Source organism: Salmo salar, chromosome 07 (assembly GCF_965601325.2).
Source record: "Salmo salar chromosome 07, fSalSal1, whole genome shotgun sequence".
NCBI lineage: Eukaryota > Metazoa > Chordata > Actinopteri > Salmoniformes > Salmonidae > Salmo > Salmo salar.
The window spans coordinates 23,638,550-23,662,127 of NC_138297.1; the positions used below are offsets into that span (position 1 = coordinate 23,638,550).

General features: G+C 43.5%; 1 protein-coding gene across 2 annotated transcripts in view; it reads right to left on the reverse strand.

Annotated features, from left to right (window-relative positions):
• Window positions 1-7,004: 7,004 nt before the first annotated feature.
• Window positions 7,005-23,578, reverse strand: part of LOC106608745 (kin of IRRE-like protein 1) — a 40,841-nt gene continuing 24,267 nt past the window's right edge. Inside the window, exons 8-15 of one of the 2 annotated variants that reach the window (XM_014206855.3) lie at window positions 22,270-22,397; window positions 16,536-16,662; window positions 15,951-16,051; window positions 13,918-14,134; window positions 13,387-13,494; window positions 12,231-12,358; window positions 11,759-11,836; window positions 7,005-9,705 (exon numbers count right to left, since the gene is read on the reverse strand). In XM_014206855.3, the coding sequence (XP_014062330.1) occupies window positions 9,046-9,705; window positions 11,759-11,836; window positions 12,231-12,358; window positions 13,387-13,494; window positions 13,918-14,134; window positions 15,951-16,051; window positions 16,536-16,662; window positions 22,270-22,397 (1,547 nt within the window). In that variant the 3' untranslated portion in view covers window positions 7,005-9,045. Of the gene's footprint in view, window positions 9,706-11,758; window positions 11,876-12,230; window positions 12,359-13,386; window positions 13,495-13,917; window positions 14,135-15,950; window positions 16,052-16,535; window positions 16,663-22,269; window positions 22,398-23,578 lie in introns of both variants that reach the window. The other variant, XM_014206854.3, reaches the window with a different exon arrangement.

Consider the following 23,578-nt stretch of genomic DNA (forward strand, 5'->3'; position numbering starts at 1 on the left):
AGGTCACAACATGTAAACTCACAGATAATCTGCTCTCTTCTCCCACTCTTGCATAGCACACTTGATTCCCTCTTACTCTGCCCTATTGTGCAGGCTGCTTCCCTCCTCTTTTATCCCCAAACCCTCCCTGGCTTAAGGAGTTCCAGTCTTGCTTCGTTGGGGCAGGAAGTCCATATAAGGACCGGGGGTGGAGCCAACAGACTGACATATCTCCCCTCAATCACCACTCCCCTCACCTCTCCCTGCCGGCTGCCACAACACATAGTCACTGTTATTAGCAATGGCAGTTAGAATAGGTTATATCTGATACACAAACTGATATTATTGTCACGGTTGTCGAAAGGAGGAGCGGACCAAAGTGCAGCATGTGTGTCGTTCCACATTTTATTTACACTGTGAAACTATGCAATACATAAATAAACTGAATGACAAAAACAACAAACCGTGATGCAGCGGTGAAACATACACTGACTCAAAGATAATCTCCCACAAACCCAGGTGGGACAAACACCAACTTAAATATGACCTCCAATTAGAGACAACGATGACCAGCTGCCTCTAATTTGAGATCATCTCAAACAAAGCCCAACATAGAAATACCAAACTAGAACATAACATAAACTAGAAAACCCCCCTGTCACGCCCTGACCAACGATGACCAGCTGCCTCTAATTGGAGATCATCTCAAACAAAGCCCAACATAGAAATACAAAACTAGAACAACCCAACATAGAAATACCAAACTAGAACATAACATAGAAAAACTCAACTAGAAAACCCCCCTGTCACGCCCTGACCTACTATAGAAAATAACAGCTTACTATGGTCAGGACGTGACAATTATGTTGAAATTTGAACAGGTCAGACTAAACCTACCTAATTCTGTTCTCCCCATCAATGACTGTTGGTGAGCAGGCAGGAGGTAAGGTCTTTGCCAGAGCGTAGATCAGCTCCTGGTTGGTCGGTCATGCACGCACGCATGCGCACACACACGCACACACACACAGGGCATTATATGCATCTAAGAAGTAGAAAATAAGCAACAAATAATGTCAGTTCACATCATTTATTTTTCACAATTGGGTTATCAAATGTTTCAAAGTAATGAAGAGGGTTACCTTCTGTATTTATACAACTGATGAGCCTGTGGAAGCTGCTGCCGCTGACAGACTAAGGTTGCTGGCCGAATACTTGCCAACATGTGGCTGACCGTTCCATTCATATGAATGCTCACAGCGAGGGCATGTCTGCATGACGCTGATGAGGGCCCCCTTGCTGGTCTTTTCAAGCTGCATGTTCGGCTGCAAACTGGACATCTCTCAAACAACTGCAGCAGGTAATCTTATGAGGTGGTGTAGACAGGTAGTGTCCTTTCATAGGAGTCGAGGTAACTCTGGCAACAACGGAAGAGGTGTCACAAGGGTACTTCCCACTGAGCAAAAACTGGTTGAATCAACGTTGTTTCAACATAATTTGTCAACATATTTTGACGATCTATTTTTAAAATACATTGGATTTGCAAAATCGTGAGAGTGAACTGTTGTTTTGAGGGTGAAATTTCAACCACAGGATTATGTCATCATGGTAACCAATTTTGTACATAAACTAACCTTGTATAAAATATGTTGAATTTGTACCTTTGAGACAACGTCAGATCTTCAATGTTATAGCCACTATCAGAAAAAAAACAGTAGGTTGAGAATGTATCTATCTACAGCTTTCCTTTGGTCTCCCATCCAGGGTTATAACCGAACCCAGGCCTGCTTCTCTTAGACATTTGTCAATGTGCTATCGCGATAATTATTAGAGAATCCTCCTCTTAAAAATTAAATAGATTCACTGTTGCTATCGAAGTCATATCAAAGAGTAAGTTTAACAGAGCAAATGAAATGTAACCATACTTTATGAATCTTGTATAAATCAATGATACTATTTAGGCCTATATAGCATTTGCAAAGTCATCAACAGCTATTGTTTCAATTCAACCCAGGATTCAACTAAAACTAGACAATACATATAGGCCAAGGCCCTAGGGTTTCAAGGATTCACGTCTCCATCTCCACCAAAAAAACAAAGTTAAATAATAGGACTAAATCAAATCAAACTTTATTTAAGGGCATTTAAAGTTTCATTTGATTTAGTCCTTTTCATTAACTTCGATTTTTGGTTGAGATGGAGATGTGAAATCAACATATCAATTTGTAGAAAACTGTAATTGCCTTCTGTAAGTTTAAGAAACATTGCCTCGTGCCTTGAAATTCCGTTACCAAAACCCCACATACAGTATCTTTAAGATATTTTCTAATTTTTCTCTCTAATTAGGAGGCAGGATAAAGAAATGTCACAAAAGTAACAAGTAAACGTAGACCTATCAATTAGTTCTAATGTTTTTACTGCTATAAATGTTGTTTAAATTATTAAGTGACTAAAACTACCAAATCGGTAACAGATTTCCCAAAAATGTGTAAGAAATTTCTGCAATTGAATTGGCTACAATGGGAAATCATAGTACTCACAAACCACAGTTGGGTTCACAAGTTTGGACAGCACAGTGCAGTGCAGTACAGCACAGCACAGTACATGGGGTACAGTAAAGAAAAGTAGAGTATAGTTCAGTACAATACAGTACAGTCCTGTAGAGTACAGTAGAGTTCAGTACTGAACTATACTCTACTGTACAGAACTATGCTCTACTTTACTGTATCTACTGTACTGAACTCTGTACTGTACTGAACTCTACGGTTCTGTGCTGTACTCTAATGAGTTCTTCTGAGCTCTACTTTGATGTCCAAACTTGTGAAGTATAGACATCTATGATTGGTTTAGATTTGGTCCAGTTTGGACCAACAAAATTTGATCTTGTTTGGGGGCAGAGCTCATTAAAATAATAGCCAGTGTGTAGGATAATACACATAGTGCCTTTGGAAAGTATTCAGACCACTTGACTTTTTCCATATTTTGTTACATTACAACCTTATTGTAAAAATGTATTCAATATTTTTTCCCCCTCAACAATCTACACGCAATGCCCCATAATGACAAAGTAAAAACAGTTATTTTAAAATTTGTGAAAATGTATTACAAATAAAAACGGAAATATCACATTTACATAAGTATTCAGACCCTTTACTCAGTACTTTGTTGAAGCACCTTTGGCAGCGATTACAGCATAGATTCTTCTTGGGTATGACGCTAAAACCTTGGCTCACCTGTATTTGGGGAGTTTCTCCCATTCTTCTCTGAAGATCCTCTCAAGCTCTGTCAGGTTGGATGGGGAGCGTTGCAGCATAGCTGTTTTCAGGTCTCTCCAGAGATGTTCAATCGGGTTTAAGTCCAGGCTCTGGCTAGGCCACTCAAGGACTTGTACCGAAGCCACTCCGGCGTTGTCTTGGCTGTGTGCTTAGGTGAACCTTCGCCCCAGTCTGAGGTCCTGAACGCTTTGGAGCAGGTTTTCATCAAGGATCTCTCTGTACTTTGCTCCATTAAACTTTGCCTCGATCCTGACTAGTCTCCCAGTCCCTGCCGCTGAAAAACATCCCCACAGCATGATGCTGCCACCACCATGAGTCACTGTAGGGATGGTGCAAGGTTTCCTCCAGACATGACGCTTGGCATTCAGGTCAAAGAGTTCAATCTTGGTTTCATCAGACCAGAGAATCTTGTTTCTCATGGTCTAAAGAGTCTTTAGGTGCCTTTTGGTAAACTCCATGCGGGCTGTCATGTGCCTTTTACTGAGGAGTGGCTTTCATTGGTCACTCTACCATCAAGGCCTGATTGGTGGAGTGCTGCAGAGATGGTTGTTCACAGAAGAACTCTAGAGCTCTGTCAAAGTGACCATCAGGTTCTTGGTCACCTCCCTGACCAAGGCCCTTCTCCCCCGATTGCGCAGTTTGGCTGGGCGGCCAGCTCTAGGAAGAGTCTTGGTGGTTTCAAACTTCTTCCAGTTAAGAATGATGGAGGCCACTGTGTTCTTGGGGACCTTCAATGCTGCAGACATTTTTTGGTACCCTTCTCCAGATCTGTGCCTCGTCACAATCCTGTCTCGGAGCTCTACGGACAATTCCTTCGTCCTCATGGCTTTGTTTTTGCTCTGACATGCACTGTCAACTGTGGGACCTTACATAGTCAGGTGTGTGCCTTACCAAATCATGTCCACTCAATTACATTTACCACAGGTGGACTCCCATCAAGTTGTAGAAACATCTCAAGGATGATCAGTGGAAACAGGATGCACCTGAGCTCAATTTCGAGTCTTATAGCAAAGGTTCTGAATACTTATGTAAATAAGGTATTTATTAAAAATGTATTATTTTTATTAAATTTGCAAACATTTCTAGAAACCTGTTTTCGCCTTGTCATTATTATGTAGATTGATTAGATTTTTTTTCTTCTTAAATATATTTTAAAATAAGGCTGTAACGTAACAAAATGTGGAAAAAGTCAAGGGGTCTGAATACTTTCCGAAGGCACTGTACATAACAAGATAATAATCAGCAGTATATGACCTAGCTACTGGTATACGGGGGGGGGGGGGCGGACGCAAACCATAGTTGGCTGAGCATCTTGCTGGAAGCATTCATGGTCGAACCGGAGCCGGAGGCATGGTCAATCCATATAGGGATTTTCGGTCTCAAATGGCCGTGATCCTTTGAACGCATTGGGGATGATGAAACAACGGAGGCCCATTCAATGAAGGGAAGCAAAGTGCCGGAGGGGCGATTTGCAGGTTGAGGTTGGAAAAAGGGGTCATGAATTGTTGACATAATTGTAATCCAAACTCAACCTTCATTTACTCGTGACGCACTCAGGTTCCAAACTCTGGTTTAGGACCAAAATGATCCTATTTACACTTTGTAGTCAATTTTGAAATGTGTTTCAAATCAAATCAAAATCAAATCTTATTTATCACATGCGCCGAATACAACCTTACCGTGAAATGCTGAATACAACAGGTGTAGACCTTACAGTGAAATGCTTACTAACAAGCCCTTAACCAACTATGCAGTTCAAGACATAGAGTTAAGAAAATATTTACTAAATAAACTAAAGTAAAAAATGTAATAAAAAGTAACACATTAAAATAACAATAACGAGGCTATATTCAGGGGGTACCTGTACCAAGTCACTGTGCGGTGGTACAGGTTAGTCAAGGTAATTTGTATATGCAGGTAGGGGTAAAGTGACTATGCACATATAATAAACAGTGAGTAGCAGCAGTGTAAAAACAAAGGAGGGGAGGTGTCAATGTAAATAGTCCGGGTGGCAATTCGATGAATTGTTCAGCAGTCTTATGGCTTGGGGGTACAAGTTGTTAAGGAGCCTTTGGGAGGGGTTGTTGTCCTGGCACCACATTGACAGGTCTCTGACCTCCTCCCTATAGGTTGTCTCATCGTTGTCGGTGATCAGGCCTACCACTTGTGTCGTCAGCAAACTTAATGATGGTGTTTGAGTCGTGCTTGGCCACGCCGTTGTGGGTGAACAGGGAGTACAGGAGGGGACTAAGCATGCACCCCTGAGGGGCCCCAGTGTTGAGGATCAGCATGGCAGATGTATTGTTGCCTACCCTTACCACCTAGGGGCGGCCCGTCAGGAAGTGCATGATCCAGTTGCAGAGGGAGGTGTTTAGTCAAAGGGTCCTTAGCTTAGTGATGAGCTTTGTGGGCGCTATGGTGTTGAACGCTGAGATGTAGTCAATGAACAGTATTTTCTGACTGATATTGATGCCACATAGGCCGTTTTCAAAGGGATTCGTTGGTTTTAAAGGGCAGTCACTTTTTAATTGTTAGTCGTAATTAAATATGTTTCAATGTATTTATTTATTTTACATTACGTTGGGTTGTAGGTAACAATATATGTTGATTGTGTAAGAACTGACGCTGAAGTAGAGAAGCAGGTACGGAGAGTGAACATTTCATTTTGCAGACATGGAACAGGACAGGAACAGCATCAGAACCGGGTAACACAACGACAAACGATAATTAATGCTGAAGCAGGGAACAGAGTGGGGGAACAGACAGACATAGGTGAGGTACTAACACAGATGATTGAGTCCAGGTGAGCCCAATGAATTGCTGATGCGCATGACGAGGGAAGCAGGTGTGCGTAGTGATGGTGGTAGAAGTGCGTAATGCTGGGCAGCCTGGAGTCCTTGAGCGCCAGGGAGGGAGAGCAGGCGCTGGACCAGCCAGCTGGGGCGTAGAAGCCAGACGAACCGGCAGAGGCGTGGGAGCCTGGCGAACCGGGTGAGGCGTCGGAGCCTGACGATTCGTTTGAGGCGTGAAGCCTGATGATCCATGTGGGACGTGGGAGCCTGATGATCCGGCTGAGGCGTAAAAACCTGATGAGACGGCTGAGACGTGGATGCCTGATGATCCGGCTGAGGCGTAAAAACCTGACGATCCGGTTGAAGCATGAAGTGGGATGGGCGCCTGCCGAGCCAACCGGGGCAAGGAAACCTCTTGAGCCAGCTAGGGCATAGAAGCTCGACAAGCAAGCTGAGGCAACCCCGTTCCATCGGCGGCGGCCCCCGGACCCGACGTCACCACTAACCAAAAAGCCAGCACTCCCCGATGCTTCATTTGGTGGCTTCAGAATTCTGTAAGAATCAACGCTGGAGTAGAGAAGAAGGTACGGAGAGTGAACATTTAATTTTGCACAGACAAGGAACAGGACAGGGAACAGCGTCAGAACTGGGTAATACAAAGACAAACGACAATTAATGCTGAAGCGGGGAACAGAGCGGGGGAAAAGACAGATATAGGGGAGGTACTAACACAGGTGATTGAGTCCAGGGGAGCCCAATGAATCGCTGATGTGCGTGACGAGGAAAGCAGGTGTGTGTAATGATGGTGGCAGAAGTGCGTAATGCTCGGCAGGCTGGTGCCCTCGAGCGCCAGGGAGGGAGAGCGGGAGCAGACGTGACAGATTATGGGGGAAAACACAAAATAAACTGAATTCTCCGAATTGGTAGTTATCCCATTCCCTGAAAGCATCACATGACATGATTAATTTTATAAAAAACAGTGCTTTTTATTTCTGTTATACTGTGGAAAAATAATTACATACCATTTTTAAAAAATATTGGAGATAATGAAATTAAAAAATGAAAATTTGATCACTTTCTGTTGTAGATCTTTTGAACAGTTTTTTTCCTGCTACATAGAACAGTACAATAAGATAAACATTGTATTTCTAAATTCAAAGACACAATAATACAGGATACAGTCCTACCAGAGGTATAAAAGTATTGGAACAGGATCGTGAAGAGAAATGATATGGACATATTACTGAAACACACTCGCACACATGAACACATACAGACATGCACACACACGTACTGTACACACTGACATGCATACAATAGTCACGTTCACACGCAGGTAGAGTACTGTATGTATATGCATTACATACACATACACACACACACACAGCCATTCACACATCTATACAAACACTGTACAAATAGATGTGCATACACACACTCTATCTTTCACCCACACACATTCACACTCCACTATCCGTATATCAATACTGTAGACAAACCTTCATTGAACCTCTCCATACACATTCTCCTCTGGCCCTCATGGCTGATTGTGTGTGAGGAGGAATGAATGATGAAAGCATTACCGCATGTTCCCTAAGGCCACTCTTATACACACCATCTCACTAGCCTGGTCCCAGGTGCTGTTTGTTCGCAAGCGTGACAATGACCGTAGGAGTGGGCAAGACAGCATAACCAGATCTGCGACCAGGCTACCACATCACCTCTCTCTATTTCAGCAGGGGGGCACCAAGCTAAGGTTTATAGCCTGGATCCAAGCTGAATCCGCTATGTTTCACCATATAAAATATGTAGTTCATATAAATGGTGAAACGTAAAAAATTCTGTTTGAATGCCAGGCTAGCAGGCTTATAGTGTAGTTCCATATGCCCGGACTGCCTCAAGGCCTGAACACAACACCTTCCCATAGAAGGACTTCCTCCATGGTATCTACTGCATTTAAATGCTTGTAACCCCAGATTTACATCAAATAAAGAGCAAACATCCCCTTCCTGAATCTTGCCAGTCATCATGGCTGACAAAAACAGGTACTCAAATACTTCTTCATGTTTCTCTTTGTTTGTTGAGGTGAATATCACCCAAACAAAGACTAAACACTCAAGTTTGAACATCTTGGTCCACAGACACTTCCTTCACAGAAATATGACCAAAATAATTCTGTAAAATGTTAGAAAATAGAATAGAAAGCTCTAGTTTGTTGGTGTGCAAATAAAAACAGACTCATATAATACAGATATATGTAGCTGATGGATTTCTAAGCAATGAATACTGTTTGTAATGCAGTGCAAAACGTACGATGACCCCACTAACCAGCACCAATGGCGCCAATGAAGTGGAGCAATGTGGGATATATATGTGCTCTAAAATCACTGTATAAAACAACAACCAGCTAAAACAAAATGGCGGCCAGTCATGACCCTCCACTAGTTGAGGTTTCTCCTGCCCAACGAACGAGTACCATATTTGACGGTCAATTTCTCCATGATATACCTTACTGTAATATTTGGCAATCGAATATGGAATAAATTGCCTGTAACACTCCCTCTCGTCATTCATTACAATCTAAATTCATAGCACATATGCTATTTATTTCGATAATTAACATCTAAAGATCTTTTGTTCTCTCTAGTCCCGTCTTCTCTGGTCTTGATTGGACTTTTGCTTTCTGCTCTTTCAGAGCGAAGATCTGAACACTGGGAGTGTGGGAATTCTAGATTACCAGGAATTCACTCGTTATCCACTGATCTGGACTCTCTCTTTTCTCACACCCTCCCTGTCTCGTGGGGAAATTCTAACTCCTCTGTGTGTCTGTGTGTGTGTGTGTATATCTGCGTGTGTATGCTCACATGTGTACAGTATATGTGCGTATGTTTGAGAATGTGAATGCGTGTGTGTGCGGACTCTGTGTGCGTCTGAGTGACAGTGTGTATGAGAATGCACCCTCACCGTCTATGTGACCATGCACTGTATGTCAGTTATCCATCTCACACATGTGTCTGCATCCTCTGTGTGTGTCCTCTGTGGCCGTAGTCAGAGTGCTGCGAGGTATAGGAGAAGCGGGTGGAGCTTCCATACTTCCCCAGTCCAGTCTCTGACCCTGACGGAGTCACCCCCGGCCCCACCCCAGGCCCCACCCCTGGCACAGGCCCCACACCCGACCCCACCCCGTACATCTCATAGGAAGGCCCGGTTTCCAATGGAGCCAGACTGGGCGGGGCAAAGCCCATGCGGTAGGGGGTATAGGGGTGAGAGGGATAGCCGTAGTTGTCGTAGGCCAGCTGAGGCGAGTCCAACAGGCTGCAGTCCCCAGGGAAGTCGCTGGTCTGCGGCGGGGGGTTGGGAGGGGGCGGCTGGCTCTGCCCAGCCCGGGTGAAGGTGTTAAACTGGGCGTAGCTGTTGTGGGAGAGTCTGGAGGGGGGCCGGGGGTCGTAGCAATTGGGGCGACCGGGGGTGGAGAGGGGCCCTGGGCCTGGAGGGCCTCCTCCGCTGGCTGTGGCCCCTGATCCTCCAGCACTGCTGCTGACAGAGGCAGCTCCCCCTGGGGTGTTGGAGGGCCGGTAGTCGGAGTAGTGCATGGAGCGGGAGGCGGGGCGACCCTCGTCAAGGGTGGAGGCTCGCACGTTGTAGTAGCCATTGGTGGGGTCCTGGAGAGAGCAAGATTAGAAAACATATTGACACTAACGCGCGTGTGTGTGTGTACATGTGTGTACATGTGTGTATGTACTGTGCCTTCAGAAAGTATTCCTATCCCTTGACTTATTCCACATTTTGTTGTGCTACAGTCTGAATTCAAAATGGATTAAATATACTTTCTGTCCCTCATCTACACACAATACCCCATAATGACAAAGTGAAAACATGATTTTAGAAATGTTTGCAAATTTATTGAAAATTAAATACAGAAATATCTCATTTACATAATTATTCACACCCCTTTGCTATGATACTCCAAATTGAGCTCAGGTGCATCCAATTTCCTTTGATCATCATTGAGATGTCGCTACAACTTGATTGGAGTCCACCTGTTGCCAATTCAATTGTTTGGACCTGATTTTTAAAGAAACACACCTGCCTATATAAGGTACCACAGTTGCATGTCAGAGCAGAAACTATACTGTCTGTAAATCTTTGAGATAGAACTGTGATGAGGCATATATCTGGGGAAGGGTATAAAACAATTTCATTTATTTGTAAAACTTTTTTTTACCCCTTTTTCATGGTATCCAATTGGCATGACAGTCTTGCATCTTAGCTGCAACTCCCGCAAGGACTCGTGAGAGAAGAAGGTCGAGAGCCATGCGTCCTCCGAGACACGACCCAACCAAGCCACACTGCTTCTTGACACTGCCAACTTAACCTGGAAGCCAACCACACCAATGTGTCGGAGGAAACACCGTACACCTGGCGACCTTATCAGCGTGCATGCACCTGGTCCGCCACAGGAGTCGCTAGAGCGGGATTGGACAAGGACATCCCTGCCGGCCAAACCCTCCCCTAACTCGGACGACGCTGGGCCAATTGTGCGCTGCCCCATGGGTCTCCCGGTCACGGCCGGCTGCGACAGAGCCTGGAGTCGAACCAGGATCTCTAGTGGTACAGCTAACAACTGCGATGAAGTGCCTTAGACCACTGCGCCACTCAGGAGGCCCTATAAAACAATTTCTAGAGTGTTTAAAGTTTCCAAGAGCATGTCATCTCCATCATTAGGAAATTGAAAAAAATATAGAAATATGGAGGTGACCAAGAACCCAATGACCACTCTGACAGAACTACAGAGTTCCTTGGATGAAATGGGAGAACCTGCCAGAAGGACAACAGTCTCTACAGCATTTCACCAATCTGGGCTTTATGGGAGAGAGGCCAGACGGAAGCCACTCCTGAAAAAAAAAGCACATGACATCACGCCTGGAGTTTGCAAAAAGGCACGTGAAAGACTCTTGAGAGCATAAGGAACGAGATTCTGTGGTCTGATGAGACAAAAATGTAACTCTTTGACCTGAATGCAAAGCGCTATGTCTGGAGAAAACAGCACATCACCCTTCTTACACCATCCCTGCTGTGAAGCGTGGTGGTGGCAGTATCATGCTATGGGGATGCTTTTCAGCAGCAGGGACTGAGAGACTGGTAAGGATAGAGGGAACAATGAATGGAGCCAAATACAGGTAAATCCTTAATGAGAACCTGCTTCAGAGTGCAAATGACCTTAGACTGGGGTAAAGATTTATGTTCCAACAAGACAATAACCCCAAGCATATAGCCAAAGCAACGCTTGAATGGCTTCAGAACAAGAATTTAAAAGTCATTGAGTGGCCCAGCCTAAGCCCAGACTTGAATCCCGTTGAAAATCTGTGGAAAAACTTGAAGATTGCTGTTCACTGCTGCTCCCCATCTAACTTAACAGAGCTTGATAAAATCTGCACAGAAGAATGGGAGATATCCCCAAATCCAGATGTGCAAAGCTGATACAGACCTACCCAAGATGACTCGAAGCTGTAATCGCCGCCAAATGTACTTCTACAAAGTATTCACTCAGGGATGTTGTATTTCATTTTCAAGAAACTTGCAAAAAAAATTCAAAAGCTAACTGTTTTTTATTTAATCCATTTTGAATTCAGGCTGTAACACAACAAAATGTGGATTACGTCAAGGTGTATGAATACTTTCTGAAGACACTGTATGTGTGTAAAATAATCTCACCTTCAGGTCGTACTCCTGGCGAGTGTCTAGCGTATCGCTACGCAGGTCCTGCTTGAGTTCTATATCGTCTTTAAAGGGCTGAGAGGAGGGAGAGAAGGACACAGAAGAGGGCAGAATCTAAACCATCAAACAATGAAAAAACAACAAAGGAGGGGAGGAATCCAACATAAGGGGAGGACCGAATAATAAAAAAAAGAAGAGGGAAGGAAGAGAAAGTGACAGATCGTATTTTAAGTTGAAAAGGGTCATCTTTCAGTATTAAAAATTCTGAGTATTGTGATTGAAAAGATAGAACAGCAAAAGTTGATATGACAGAATTTTTTTGTTGTTGTTGCATTTCTGTTAGTGGTTAGTTGTAAGGTAATAGCTTCAGAGTTGAGGCATCGTTGGAATTATTGAAAAAACTTTAGTGATCGCCTGATGGGAAACTTGAGTAACATAAACCTGCTGTAGCGTTGTGATGGCGACTCACCGAGTACATGGCCTTGACCATGCGTGATGCCGTGGAAACGCTGCCGGAGTCCTCCTCCAGACTGTGGGTCTCCTTGTTTATTGTCTCTACCTTGATGTCTGGCTTACCCAGCGTGACCCCACGACGACCTGGAAGCACAACACGACAGCACAGCACACAGTTGAATACTGCTGGATATATGTCAGGGTATAGTGATGTATGTACAGTATGTGTATAAATGAGTATATATATGTGCATTGTAATGTATCCATAAATGCAAAACAGCACAGCACACAGTTGAATACTGCTGGATATATGTCAGGGTATATTGATTTAGATACAGTATGTGTATGTTTATGTACTTTCTATGTTTAAGTATATGTATGTAAGTGTAAACATGTGAATAATATATTGCATTCTGAAGAAGTTCAGGTGTATACTGTATGATGTTTTCAATGCATCGGTATCTGAAATATGTTTTTTTATGTGTTTTCTACTGTATTTTACAGGTGTATGTGTTTGCTACTGTATTTTACAGGTGTATGCGTTTGCTACTGTATTTTACAGATCAAAATCAAATCAAAATCAAATCAAATTTATTTATATAGCCCTTCGTACATCAGCTGATATCTCAAAGTGCTGTACAGAAACCCAGCCTAAAACCCCAAACAGCAAGCAATGCATGTGAAAGAAGCACGGTGGCTAGGAAAAAACTCCCTAGGAAAAACTCCCTAGAAAGGCCAAAACCTAGGAAGAAACCTAGAGAGGAACCAGGCTATGAGGGGAGGCCAGTCCTCTTCTGGCTGTGCCGGGTGGATATTATAACAGAACATGGTCAAGATGTTAAAATGTTCATAAATGACCAGCATGGTCAAATAATAATAATCATAGTAGTTGTCGAGGGTGCAACAAGCACGTCCGGTGAACAGGTCAGGGTTCCATAGCCGCAGGCAGAACAGTTGAAACTGGAGCAGCAGCACGTGTTGTATCTGTTTGCTACTGTATTTTACAGGTTTTGTATGTGTTTGCTACTGTATTTTGCAGGTGTTGTATGTGTTTGCTACTGTATTTACAGGTGTTGTATGTGTTTACTGCTGTATTTTACAGGTGTATGTGTTTGCTACTGTATTTTACAGGTGTATACGTTTGATATTTCCTAGATGGAGTTATCACTTACTGCCTTTGCGCTGTCGGTAGAAGATGAGCACCAGGACTAGTAAACACAGGAACAGCAGGATGGTGCAGCCAACAGTCCCTCCTGCTATTATACCCACTGGTACCTCCTCTGAGAAGGGGAATAGAGAGAGAGAGAGGGAAGAGAGATAGAGAAGGAGAGAGACAGTGAGAGAGAGAGAGGGAGGAGAGAGAGAGAGAGGGAGGAGAGAGAGAGCGCGCGAGAGAGAGGGAAAAGAGACAGAGAGAGATTGAGAGGGAGGAGAGAGAGAGAGAGGGAGAGAAAGAGAGAGAGAGAGAGAAATAGAGAGAGAGAGAAGGATAGAGGGAGAGAGGTCAATGCAAAAGAGTCAGTTAGCTGTTTATACAACATGCCGATTCAGCAAAAAAATGATAATAGAGCAGGCATGAATATATGCTGGTTATTGTTGTTGTTGTTTTTGAGGAGGGATGTCTGGTCGCATCAAGTTACGAGTATGAATATGATGCTGCTGAATATTACGGTGTTGTTGTTGTTGTTCGTTTCTGGGCATACCGGTCTCTTCCAGGGTGATGATCATGGTCCCGGGTCCGAAGGAGTTCCAGGCGGTACAGTTGTAGGTGGACAAGAAGTCAGCCTCCATGACGTTGTTGATGGTGAGGGTGGAGAGGACAGCCCCTCCCTCAGACAGAGGTTTACTCTGCTCCACCGTGTACCTCTCCAACAGAGTCCCCTTCTCCTTCTCCCATACGTTCTCCTTCCACGCCCACACCTGAAACACAGGCAGGCAAGCAGGCGCACATTAACACACACCCATATACTATACTGCATGTGCTCTGACACACACATGCATTATGTACAAACACATATAAGCATAGATGTGCATATGCACATATGGAGGAATATACACACAGGGGTGGACTTAGTGATTTGGAGGTCCCAGGTAGAGGCCCCCACGAGCCCCCCCCCTCCCCCCATACCTATTAAACAAAATCATGGCTACTGAACGAAGAGCTGTTGTTTAGGTGAACGAAGCAGAATGAAAAGGCGTACAGATTTTGGTGGGCAATCATTTTGTCTTGAGGGCCACATCGGGGTTTCAAAATTAAACGGAGAGCCGTACAGATTTTTTTCCTGAACGATTTGTTCATCAAAAGCAATTAGCGGGCCAGAAAAAGGGCAGTTTTTGAAATAAATATAGGCCATAGGTCCATTATAATTTCTACATATTTTATATCTGGTTTTAGTTAGGGATGCACTGATGTGGCAATTCTGGGCCAATATCTATATCTGACATTGTCTTTGGGAATATCGACCAATACATTTTGTTATTGTATGGCCTTTTTTAACCAATCTAGCACAGATACAAACTGCAATCAAGTTTCTATGTTCATGAAGCTAATAAGAAAATATGTCAAATGACTTAAACATGGGAAAGGTGTAACAATTTGAATTGGCATCACTTGGGAGTGATCGCCTGATTGGGAGTGTCGTGGAGGGAAACAGAACGAGTCTTATCTTTCAGGAATGGGGTCATAATAGCTTATAGACCTAACAGTTCAAAAGCTAGAGCAAAATTCAGAGGAAGAAAAAAGAATCCGCTCCGTTTGTCACAACCAGAGACGGTCACAGCCTCTAAATAGCGCACATCGGAGGAGGACCTCAAGCCAAAGAAGAAGGCAAGATAACAGCGATATTATGAATTATTAAACAAAATGATGGCAAGTTCTGCCACTGTGTACACATATGTACAGTATACACAAAGACACACACACACACTAAAGTAAACAAACAAGCACATACATCCCAAAACATTCACACACACTTACAACAACCCACATTATGAGATTCACACACTACCAGCAGCAACTGTTCCTAGCAGCTATATCGCTCTCTTCGTGGACTTTAGAGTTACATGTAGTGGTTTTAGAGTTGGTAAGAATCTTTCACACTTCCTCAACTTCCAAGCCACTAAAAGCTATTATTCACGCTGAAGTATGAGAGACTATTTGAAATTGCACAAGGCCACATGTTCCTGTAATCTACCATTCATTCTGAAAAACGAGAAACGCTGGCAGAGGAATTTGCATGGACAACTGTTCCTGCCATTCCTGTCCTTCATATTTTATAACTATTTTTCTGTCCCTGCATTAGAGACGCACCCCAGTGCGTCAGAGAGAATTAAACTCACAAGGTTTAGAGAGGAGAGGAGGACGAGACCAACTATACACTGACCGCATCCAAAATGGCATCCTATTCCCTATACAGTGCACTACTTTTCACCAGGGCCCATATGGTACACTATGTAGGGACTAGGGTACCATTTCAGACACAGACACTGTCTGAGTGCATCCGGACCAGAGAGACAAGTGGAGTGAAGGCGATAGAAGTGTCCCCAACTAGAAACATTGGGTTTGTTAACCTGGTGGGTCTCAGGACAATTCCGAAAGATTTTGTTGGCCGTCACAAGACATAAAAGCTGCTGGAGTGTTGACTATGTCAGTCTCATGATGACGATAATGTATAGGTGGTAATGTGGTCATGTAGAGCTTGCAGTAGAGTTTGTACAGTATCCACTGTCCACTTACAATCTTGTCCGGTGGAGGTGTGCTGGCGATGTAGCATTTGACCTCTCCTCTCTCCCCCCTCACTGCATACTGAACAGGCTCACTGGAGATGATGGGGGGACCTGGATAGAAAGAGAGTGAAAGTGTGAGGAAGTGGATATTCCATATTATAAACTGGGTGGTTCGAGCCCTGAATGCTGATTGGCTGTCAGCTGTGGTATATCAGACCACAGGTATGACAAAACACTTATTTTTACTGGTCGAATTACATTGGTAACCAGTCTATAATAGCAATAAGGCACCTCGGGGGTTTGTGGTATATGGCCAATATACCACGGCTAAGGGCTGTATCCAGGCGCTCCGAGTTGCGTTGTGCATAAGAGCTGCTCTTAGCCGTGGTATATTGGCCATATACCACACCCCTCTCTGGCCTTATTGCTTAATAGTACTTATTATCTACACTCTTAGAAAAAAGGTTTATATCTAGAACCGAAAAGGGTTCTTTGAAACCTTTGAAAAACCCTTTTGGGTTCCATGTAGAACCCTTTTGGAACCGTTTTTTTCCTGAAAGGGTACTGTTGTGTGTGACCTTTTGGTGTTACGTACCGTTGACAGTGAGAGTGACCTCTGTCTCTCCCACTCCGATCCTGGGGACGATGGCCTTACACACGTACTGCCCAGCGTCCGCCTGGCTCACTGACTTCAGGAACAGCTGGTTGTTATTACTAAGAACCTGTAAGGGATGGAGAGCGAGGGAATCAGGGACAAGCAGAGAGAAAGAGATGAACAAAAGAAAAGGGGAGTGCGATGATGTGGCCTGACAGAGATAAAAATGCAGGTTGGCATTTATTGGGATGACTCACGTACTGGAGGCAGCTCTGCAGAGTGGTTACTAGCTGGCACAGCAACAAAGTCAAACCTAACCCTAACCTTAACTACACTGCTAACCTTAACTACCCTGCTAACCTTAATGCCTAACCCTAGTCTTGCGTTGCCATACCTACAAAATCACATTGTTGTCACACACCACTTGGAGGTCTGGAGAATTTTGTATTGCAAACACTTTTTGATTGGATGTTACTTTTCATGAATCTCCCCCCCCCCACACACTCGTAGAAGGGGTGCTGTGTGTTATGTGCGTCACTGTGTTCCGTCCGGGTAGTTGTTGTTGTTGCCCATGCTAGCTTTAAGTGCTAGTTTTGAAGTTAGTTTTGAAGCAGACAGTGTGTGATTTATATTTATTGAAATTGGACTATGCTGGTAAAGTTAAACGTCACTCACAGCACGTTCTAAACCGCTCTGGTGACAGACCTTTTCCGTTGTTTCCATTCATCCACATGGCTGCTGGCTGTGCTTTGCTACCACTGAAAATATAATTATTTTGTTTTTGTAAGGACCCTAGAAACGGAGCCAGTGCCAGAACCTATTCAAGTAAGTAAATACATTTTTTAAATGTAAAAGAAAAACAATATAATATTAGCTAGCTAGCTACAGTAGGCCAACTCAACTGAGCTGCTTGCTAGCTAACGTTACACACTGTTTAGTTTAGTGAATTAAATGTCATCAGCTAGCTAACTTCCTATAACTAGCAATCTTGATGTAATTATTCTAAATTAAAAATCCAAAAGCATTTGTAGATAACAGCCACGGAAGAAGGTGAAATTGCAGCTCCAGATGTCAGTAAAGGGAGAGTGTAGACTACTGGATAGGGCAGGTAACTTTGTGTGAGGACATTGTGAAAAGATTCTCAAGTTCCAGTCCCCAGAGGGTTAAACTTTGAGGACAGGGAGATAATAGCAACATAACATTTAGTGCTGTCAAATTTGAGTATAATGGAGCCTGTTTATTTGTATGTTTTCTCTCCTTGAAAGCTTTGAAATCCTTTTTGTAGATGAAGAGAAAGATCCCAATGAAACTCCTAAGAGACTAGGGAATATCCTATATGCCATGGATTATACAGTGCCTTCGGGAAAGTATTCAGACCCCTTGACTTTTTCCACATTTTGTTACAGCCTTATTCTAAAATGGATTCAATTGTGTGTTTTTTTACCTCATCAGTCTACACACAATACCCTGTAATGACAAAGGAAAAACAGGTTTTTATACATTTTTGCTAATACATTTTTTTTTACAAAATGAAATATTCCATTTACATAAGTATTCAGACCCTTAACTCAGTACTTTGTTGAAGCACCTTTGGCAGCGATTACAGCATTGAGTCCTCTTGGGTGTGACGCTACAAGCTTGGCACACCTGTATTTGGGGAGTCTCTCCTATTCTTCTCTGCATATCTCTCCAGAGATGTTCGATCGGGTTCAAGTTCGGGCTCTGGCTGGGCCACTCAAGAACATTCAGAGACTTGTCCCGAAGCCACTCCTGCGTTATCTTGGCTGTGTGCTTAGGGTCGTTGTCCTGTTGGAAGGTGAACCTTTGCCCCAGTCTGAGGTCCTGAGCGCTCTGGAGCAAGTTTTCATCAAGGATCTCTCTCTAGTTTGCTCCATTCATCTTTGCCATCAATCCTGACTAGTCTCCCAGTCCTTGCTGCTGAAAAACATCCCCACAGCATGATGCTGCCACCACCATGCTTCACCGTAGGGATGGTGCCAGAAATGACGTTTGGCATTCAGGCCAAAGAGTTCAATCTTGGTTTCATCAGACCAGAGAATCTTGTTTCTCATGGTCTGGTGTCCTTCAGGTGCCTTTTGGCAAACTCCATGCGGGCTGTCATGTGCATTTTACTGAGGAGTGGCTTCTGTCTGGCTACTCTACCATAAAGGCCTGATTGGTGGAATGCTGCAGAGATGGTTGTCCTTCTGGAAGGTTCTCCCATCTCCACAGAGGAACTCTAGAGCTGTGTCAGAGTGACCATCGGGTTCTTGGTCACCTCCAGTTTGGCTGTGCGGCCAGCTCTAGGAAGAGTCTTGGTGGTTTCAAACTTCTTCCATTTAAGAATGATGCATAAGCTAGCCACTGTGTTCTAGGAGATCTTCAATGCTGCAGACATTTTATGGTACCCTTTCTCAGATCTGTGACTCGACACAATCCTGTCTCGGAGCTCTACAGACAATTCCTTCAACCTCATGGCTTGGTCTTTACTCTGACGTGCACTGTCAACTGTGGGACCTTGTATAGACAGGTCTGTGCCTTTCCAAATCATGTCCAATCAATTGAATTTACCACATGTGGACTCCAATCAAGTTGTTCAAACATCTCAAGGATGATCAATGGAAACAGGATGCACCTGAGTTCAATTTCAATCTCACCGCAAAGGGTCTGAATAATTATGTAAATAAGTTATTTCTGTTTATACATTTTTTATACATTTGCAAAAATGTCTAAAAACCTGTTTTCGCTTTGTCATTATGGGGTACTGTGTGTAGATTGCTGAGTTAAAAAAAACAAAAAACAATTTTACAATAAGGCTGTAATGTAACAAAATGTGGAAAAAGTCAAGGGGTCTGAATACTTTCCGAATGCACAGTGTGTGTAGGCCCACCTATGTTAGAAAATGTTGTATCCAAAAATACAGTTAAACATCACACACAATGTATAAAGCTAGTACAATTGGAGCAGGCCAACCCTGCTGGAGGTCTTCTGGGTGAGCAGGGTTCCGTTACAGCCCAGCAATAACCCACCTGATTCTGGGCTGGAATAGAAGTCTGCTCATCCAGTAGGTCAGGGATCAGTGGAGCAAGGTTGGCCATAGGTGATACTGTGTTTTTTAACACCATCTGAAATGATGCTTTAGTAATTATAAAATACTTGTTACTACTCAATTATCTATTGTTGTTTACACTGAGATGTTTAATCTTTACATACGAGTTATCTTATTTGTACATTTGGAAGTGTTGATTCTTTGAAGTTAAGTGTTTAAACTTGTTTTAATTGTTAAACAACATTTTCAAAATTAACTACTGTCAATGTTAAGTTGCCCTTTCCTGCAGTCAATTACCAAAAGTGCCCTCTTTGACCTCATGGATGGAATTATATTAATATTTGTAATCATTTCACAATGAATCAAATGAAATAAAAGTTTTTAAACCACAAATTCCGTGTTTCTACGGCAAACAGTTTTGTTATATTTCAGTCTTCTGTGATGTACAGTATATCAAGTGGAATATTGGTATGCAAACTCAAAATTGAATACACTTCATCTCTATATCTGACATGGTACAGGTGTCTCCCTTTTTTAAAGCCCATAACCATGTGTGTGAGGTGTATACTTTTGTTTCAATGTAGATTTGTTTAAGACTACCAAGAAACACTCTGTGTGACCCTGATTTAGCCCACTGCAATAAAAGGTTAATCACATGATCAAACTCCTGCAATAAAGAGGGGGTCTGTCTCTAATGTGTTTCTGTTTCTGCGCTGTATACTCAAATGAACATTTCCTTTTTGTCTAGTTGAAAGATCTCCAATCTGTTTTATTTGATTGTCCATTTCTCAGTATATCAGCTATGGGAATCCATTTGGCAGCTTATCACATGGCAGGCATCACCAATGCAGCCATAGACCTACAGTATGATGGCATTTCATTTCTTTCATTTTAGCAATGTTGCTTGAAATTGATTGCAGTTTTCCCCATAGATAGACGGTACATGGTTGCTCTATGTATCACTGACCCTGCATAAGCTAGCGACTGGGCTAACCTTTTAGGTTAATAATATGTTGTTTTTATGAAAATTTTGTTGGCTTTATAATCGTCAGAGAAGTTAGTTATATCTAGGTAGCTTACAAGGTTAGCTGACTTTTCCAATAAACAAACCTCATTATGGCTAGCTATGTCTTGTCCCTTATGCTAGCCTTTACAGACAAATATCACTTCAGAAACTTCAAAATAAAAAATATTGATATGGTCAGTATTGTAGACAATTTCTCCCCTTTTGCTGCAGCTTTAGCTCATCTCGAAATAACATTGAAATGCTGTGAAAACCAGAGTGCTGCAAACGTTCTAAAATGTTTTGTTTGTTTGTTTAAATGTTTTGTCCTCACGCACTGTTGCCCTTATGGCACTAATCTGGGGAGCACCTTTGGAGCTCCACCCAAACAAGGCATTGGATTGGTATGGCGTGTTGCGCGGCGTCACTGATTTACACCGGGTTCTGACACCGCTTTAGCTGATTTCCACCATGGAACTTCCCCAGGCTTCCTGCCCAGGCTCCCCGTTTAAGGGAAGCCTGTTTCGGGACGAGGCTAGCCTAACCTTAACTTTAAAGCAAAACCAAAAAGCGCATTTTTCCCCCAAGAATTTTACGATATAGAAATTTTTTACTTTGCAGCTGGCCCATCTTGCGGAAATCGCTCAGTTCTGCCTCCAAGGCAAGATTCATGACAATAAACGTCAACCTGCGCGAAAAACAGGCAGAGGTGAAGAAGGACGGGATAAAATAGAGAGGGGGACTATAAAAAGATAGAAAGATTAGGATGGGAGAGAAATGGACACTGAAGGAATGAAAAATAGAATAAAATAGAGACAGAAAAGTGAAGAAGTGAGAGAGAGAGACAGATGGAGGAGACAGGGAAGACAGAGTTGGAGCCAGAGGCTAAACTTCTCCTCTGTTCTGATCCTATGGCTACCATGTTGTAAGCGCGTGAAACGAAACCTGTGGCTCAGTTGGTAGAGCACGGTGTGTGCAATGCCAGGGTTGTGGGTTGTGGGTTTAATTCCCACAGGGGGCCAGTACAAAAAACAAAAATATGCATGAAATGAAATGTATTCATTCACTACTGTAAGTCGCTCTGGATAAGAGCGTCTGCTAAGTGACTAAAATGTAAATGTAAAAAATGAGAAGCGAATCAAGAAAAAGCCAAGAGAAAGAGAGAGATGAACAGAGCACGGGAGCATAAATAATAGAGAGACAAAGGGATAGAAGAGAGAGGGAGACTATAAAGATACAGACAGCAAAAGAAGATACAGATACAGCAAAAGAAAGGTGGAAAGTGAGGCCTCCCAAGTGGCGCAGCGGCCTAAGGCATCACTACAGACCCGGGTTCGATCCCAGGCTGTGTCACAACCGGCCATGACCGCGAGTCTCATAGGGTGGAAGGGGGGGGCTTTACTTGGCTCATCGCGCTCTAGCGACTCCTTGTGGGGGGCTGGGCACCTGCAGGCTGACCCCGATCAGCAGTTGAACAGTGTTTTCTCCGACACATTGGTACGGCTGGCTTCTGGGTTAAGCGGGAAGGTGTTTAGGAGCACGGTTTGGCGGGTCATGTTTCGGAGGACTCGACCTTTGCCTCTACCAAGCCCGTTGGGGAGTTGCCGCGATGAGACAAGATCGCAATTTGGTATCACAAAATTGTGGAGAAAAAGAAGGAGAGTGGAGGAGCTGGTTCTCACCATGTTGGAGCCCTTCTTGGTCCAGGTGAGGGTGAGAGGAGGGTTGCCAGCCCATTTGCAGTTCAGAGTGACATCAGAGTCTATGTCCACGGTCACTGGCCTAGGCTCCACTACCAGGATAGGACCAACTGGAAAGAGAGAGAGAGAGAACATTCGCCTTTACTTAACCAAGTCGGCTAAGATAACAAATTCAAATACAATACAAAACCGACTTGCTACAGAGAGAAAGCGAGAGATCAAGAGATAGTATTGATGATTAGGTTTAGGAGATAGGGGTAGAGTATGAGGGGAGATTGAGACCGAGTCAGGGGTGAAAGTAGATTTAATTTCTTAGCGGTAAGGACTTCCTGTGTGTGCACGTGCTTAATCAAAGGGCTCCTTTAGTAAGCTACCCGCGCAAGTTCATCCACTCGCAACATATTTCCAGTCTTCAAACAGTGGTGAATGGAAAGAGACATCTTTTACGTAAAACACCACGAAGAGTAATGACATTTTGGCAATTGTCATTCATCCAGAATTTATGCATCCACTGCTGTCCGCCCGCGTCTCGGTGTCGGCCATTAATCTCTGCCTTGGCAAAACATCAGTGTTCTCGTCGAACCACATGCCATTTTGGAGCGTAGGCCATACCAACCATTTTCAAGTCCATTTTGGAGCGTAGGCCATACCAACCATTTTCAAGTCCATTTTGGAGCGTAGGCCATACCAACCATTTTCAAGTCCATTTTGGAGCGTAGGCCATACCAACCATTTTCAAGTCCATTTTGGAGCGTGGGCCATACCAACTATTTTCAAGTCCATTTTGGAGCGTAGGCCATACCAACCATTTTCAAGTCCATTTTGGAGCGTAGGCCATACCAACCATTTTCAAGTCCATTTTGGAGCGTGGGCCATACCAATTTTCAAGTCCATTTTGGAGGGTAGGCCATACAAACCATTTTCAAGTCCATTTTGGAGCGTAGGCCATACCAACCATTTTCAAGTCCATTTTGGAGCGTAGGCCATACCAACCATTTTCAAGTCCATTTTGGAGCGTAGGCCATACCAACCATTTTCAAGTCCATTTTGGAGCGTGGGCCATACCAACTATTTTCAAGTCCATTTTGGAGCGTAGGCCATACCAACCATTTTCAAGTCCATCTTGGAGCGTAGGCCATACCAACCATTTTCAAGTCCATTTTGGAGCGTGGGCCATACCAATTTTCAAGTCCATTTTGGAGGGTAGGCCATACAAACCATTGTCAAGTCCATTTTGGAGCGTAGGCCATACCAACCATTTTCAAGTCCATTTTGGAGCGTAGGCCATACC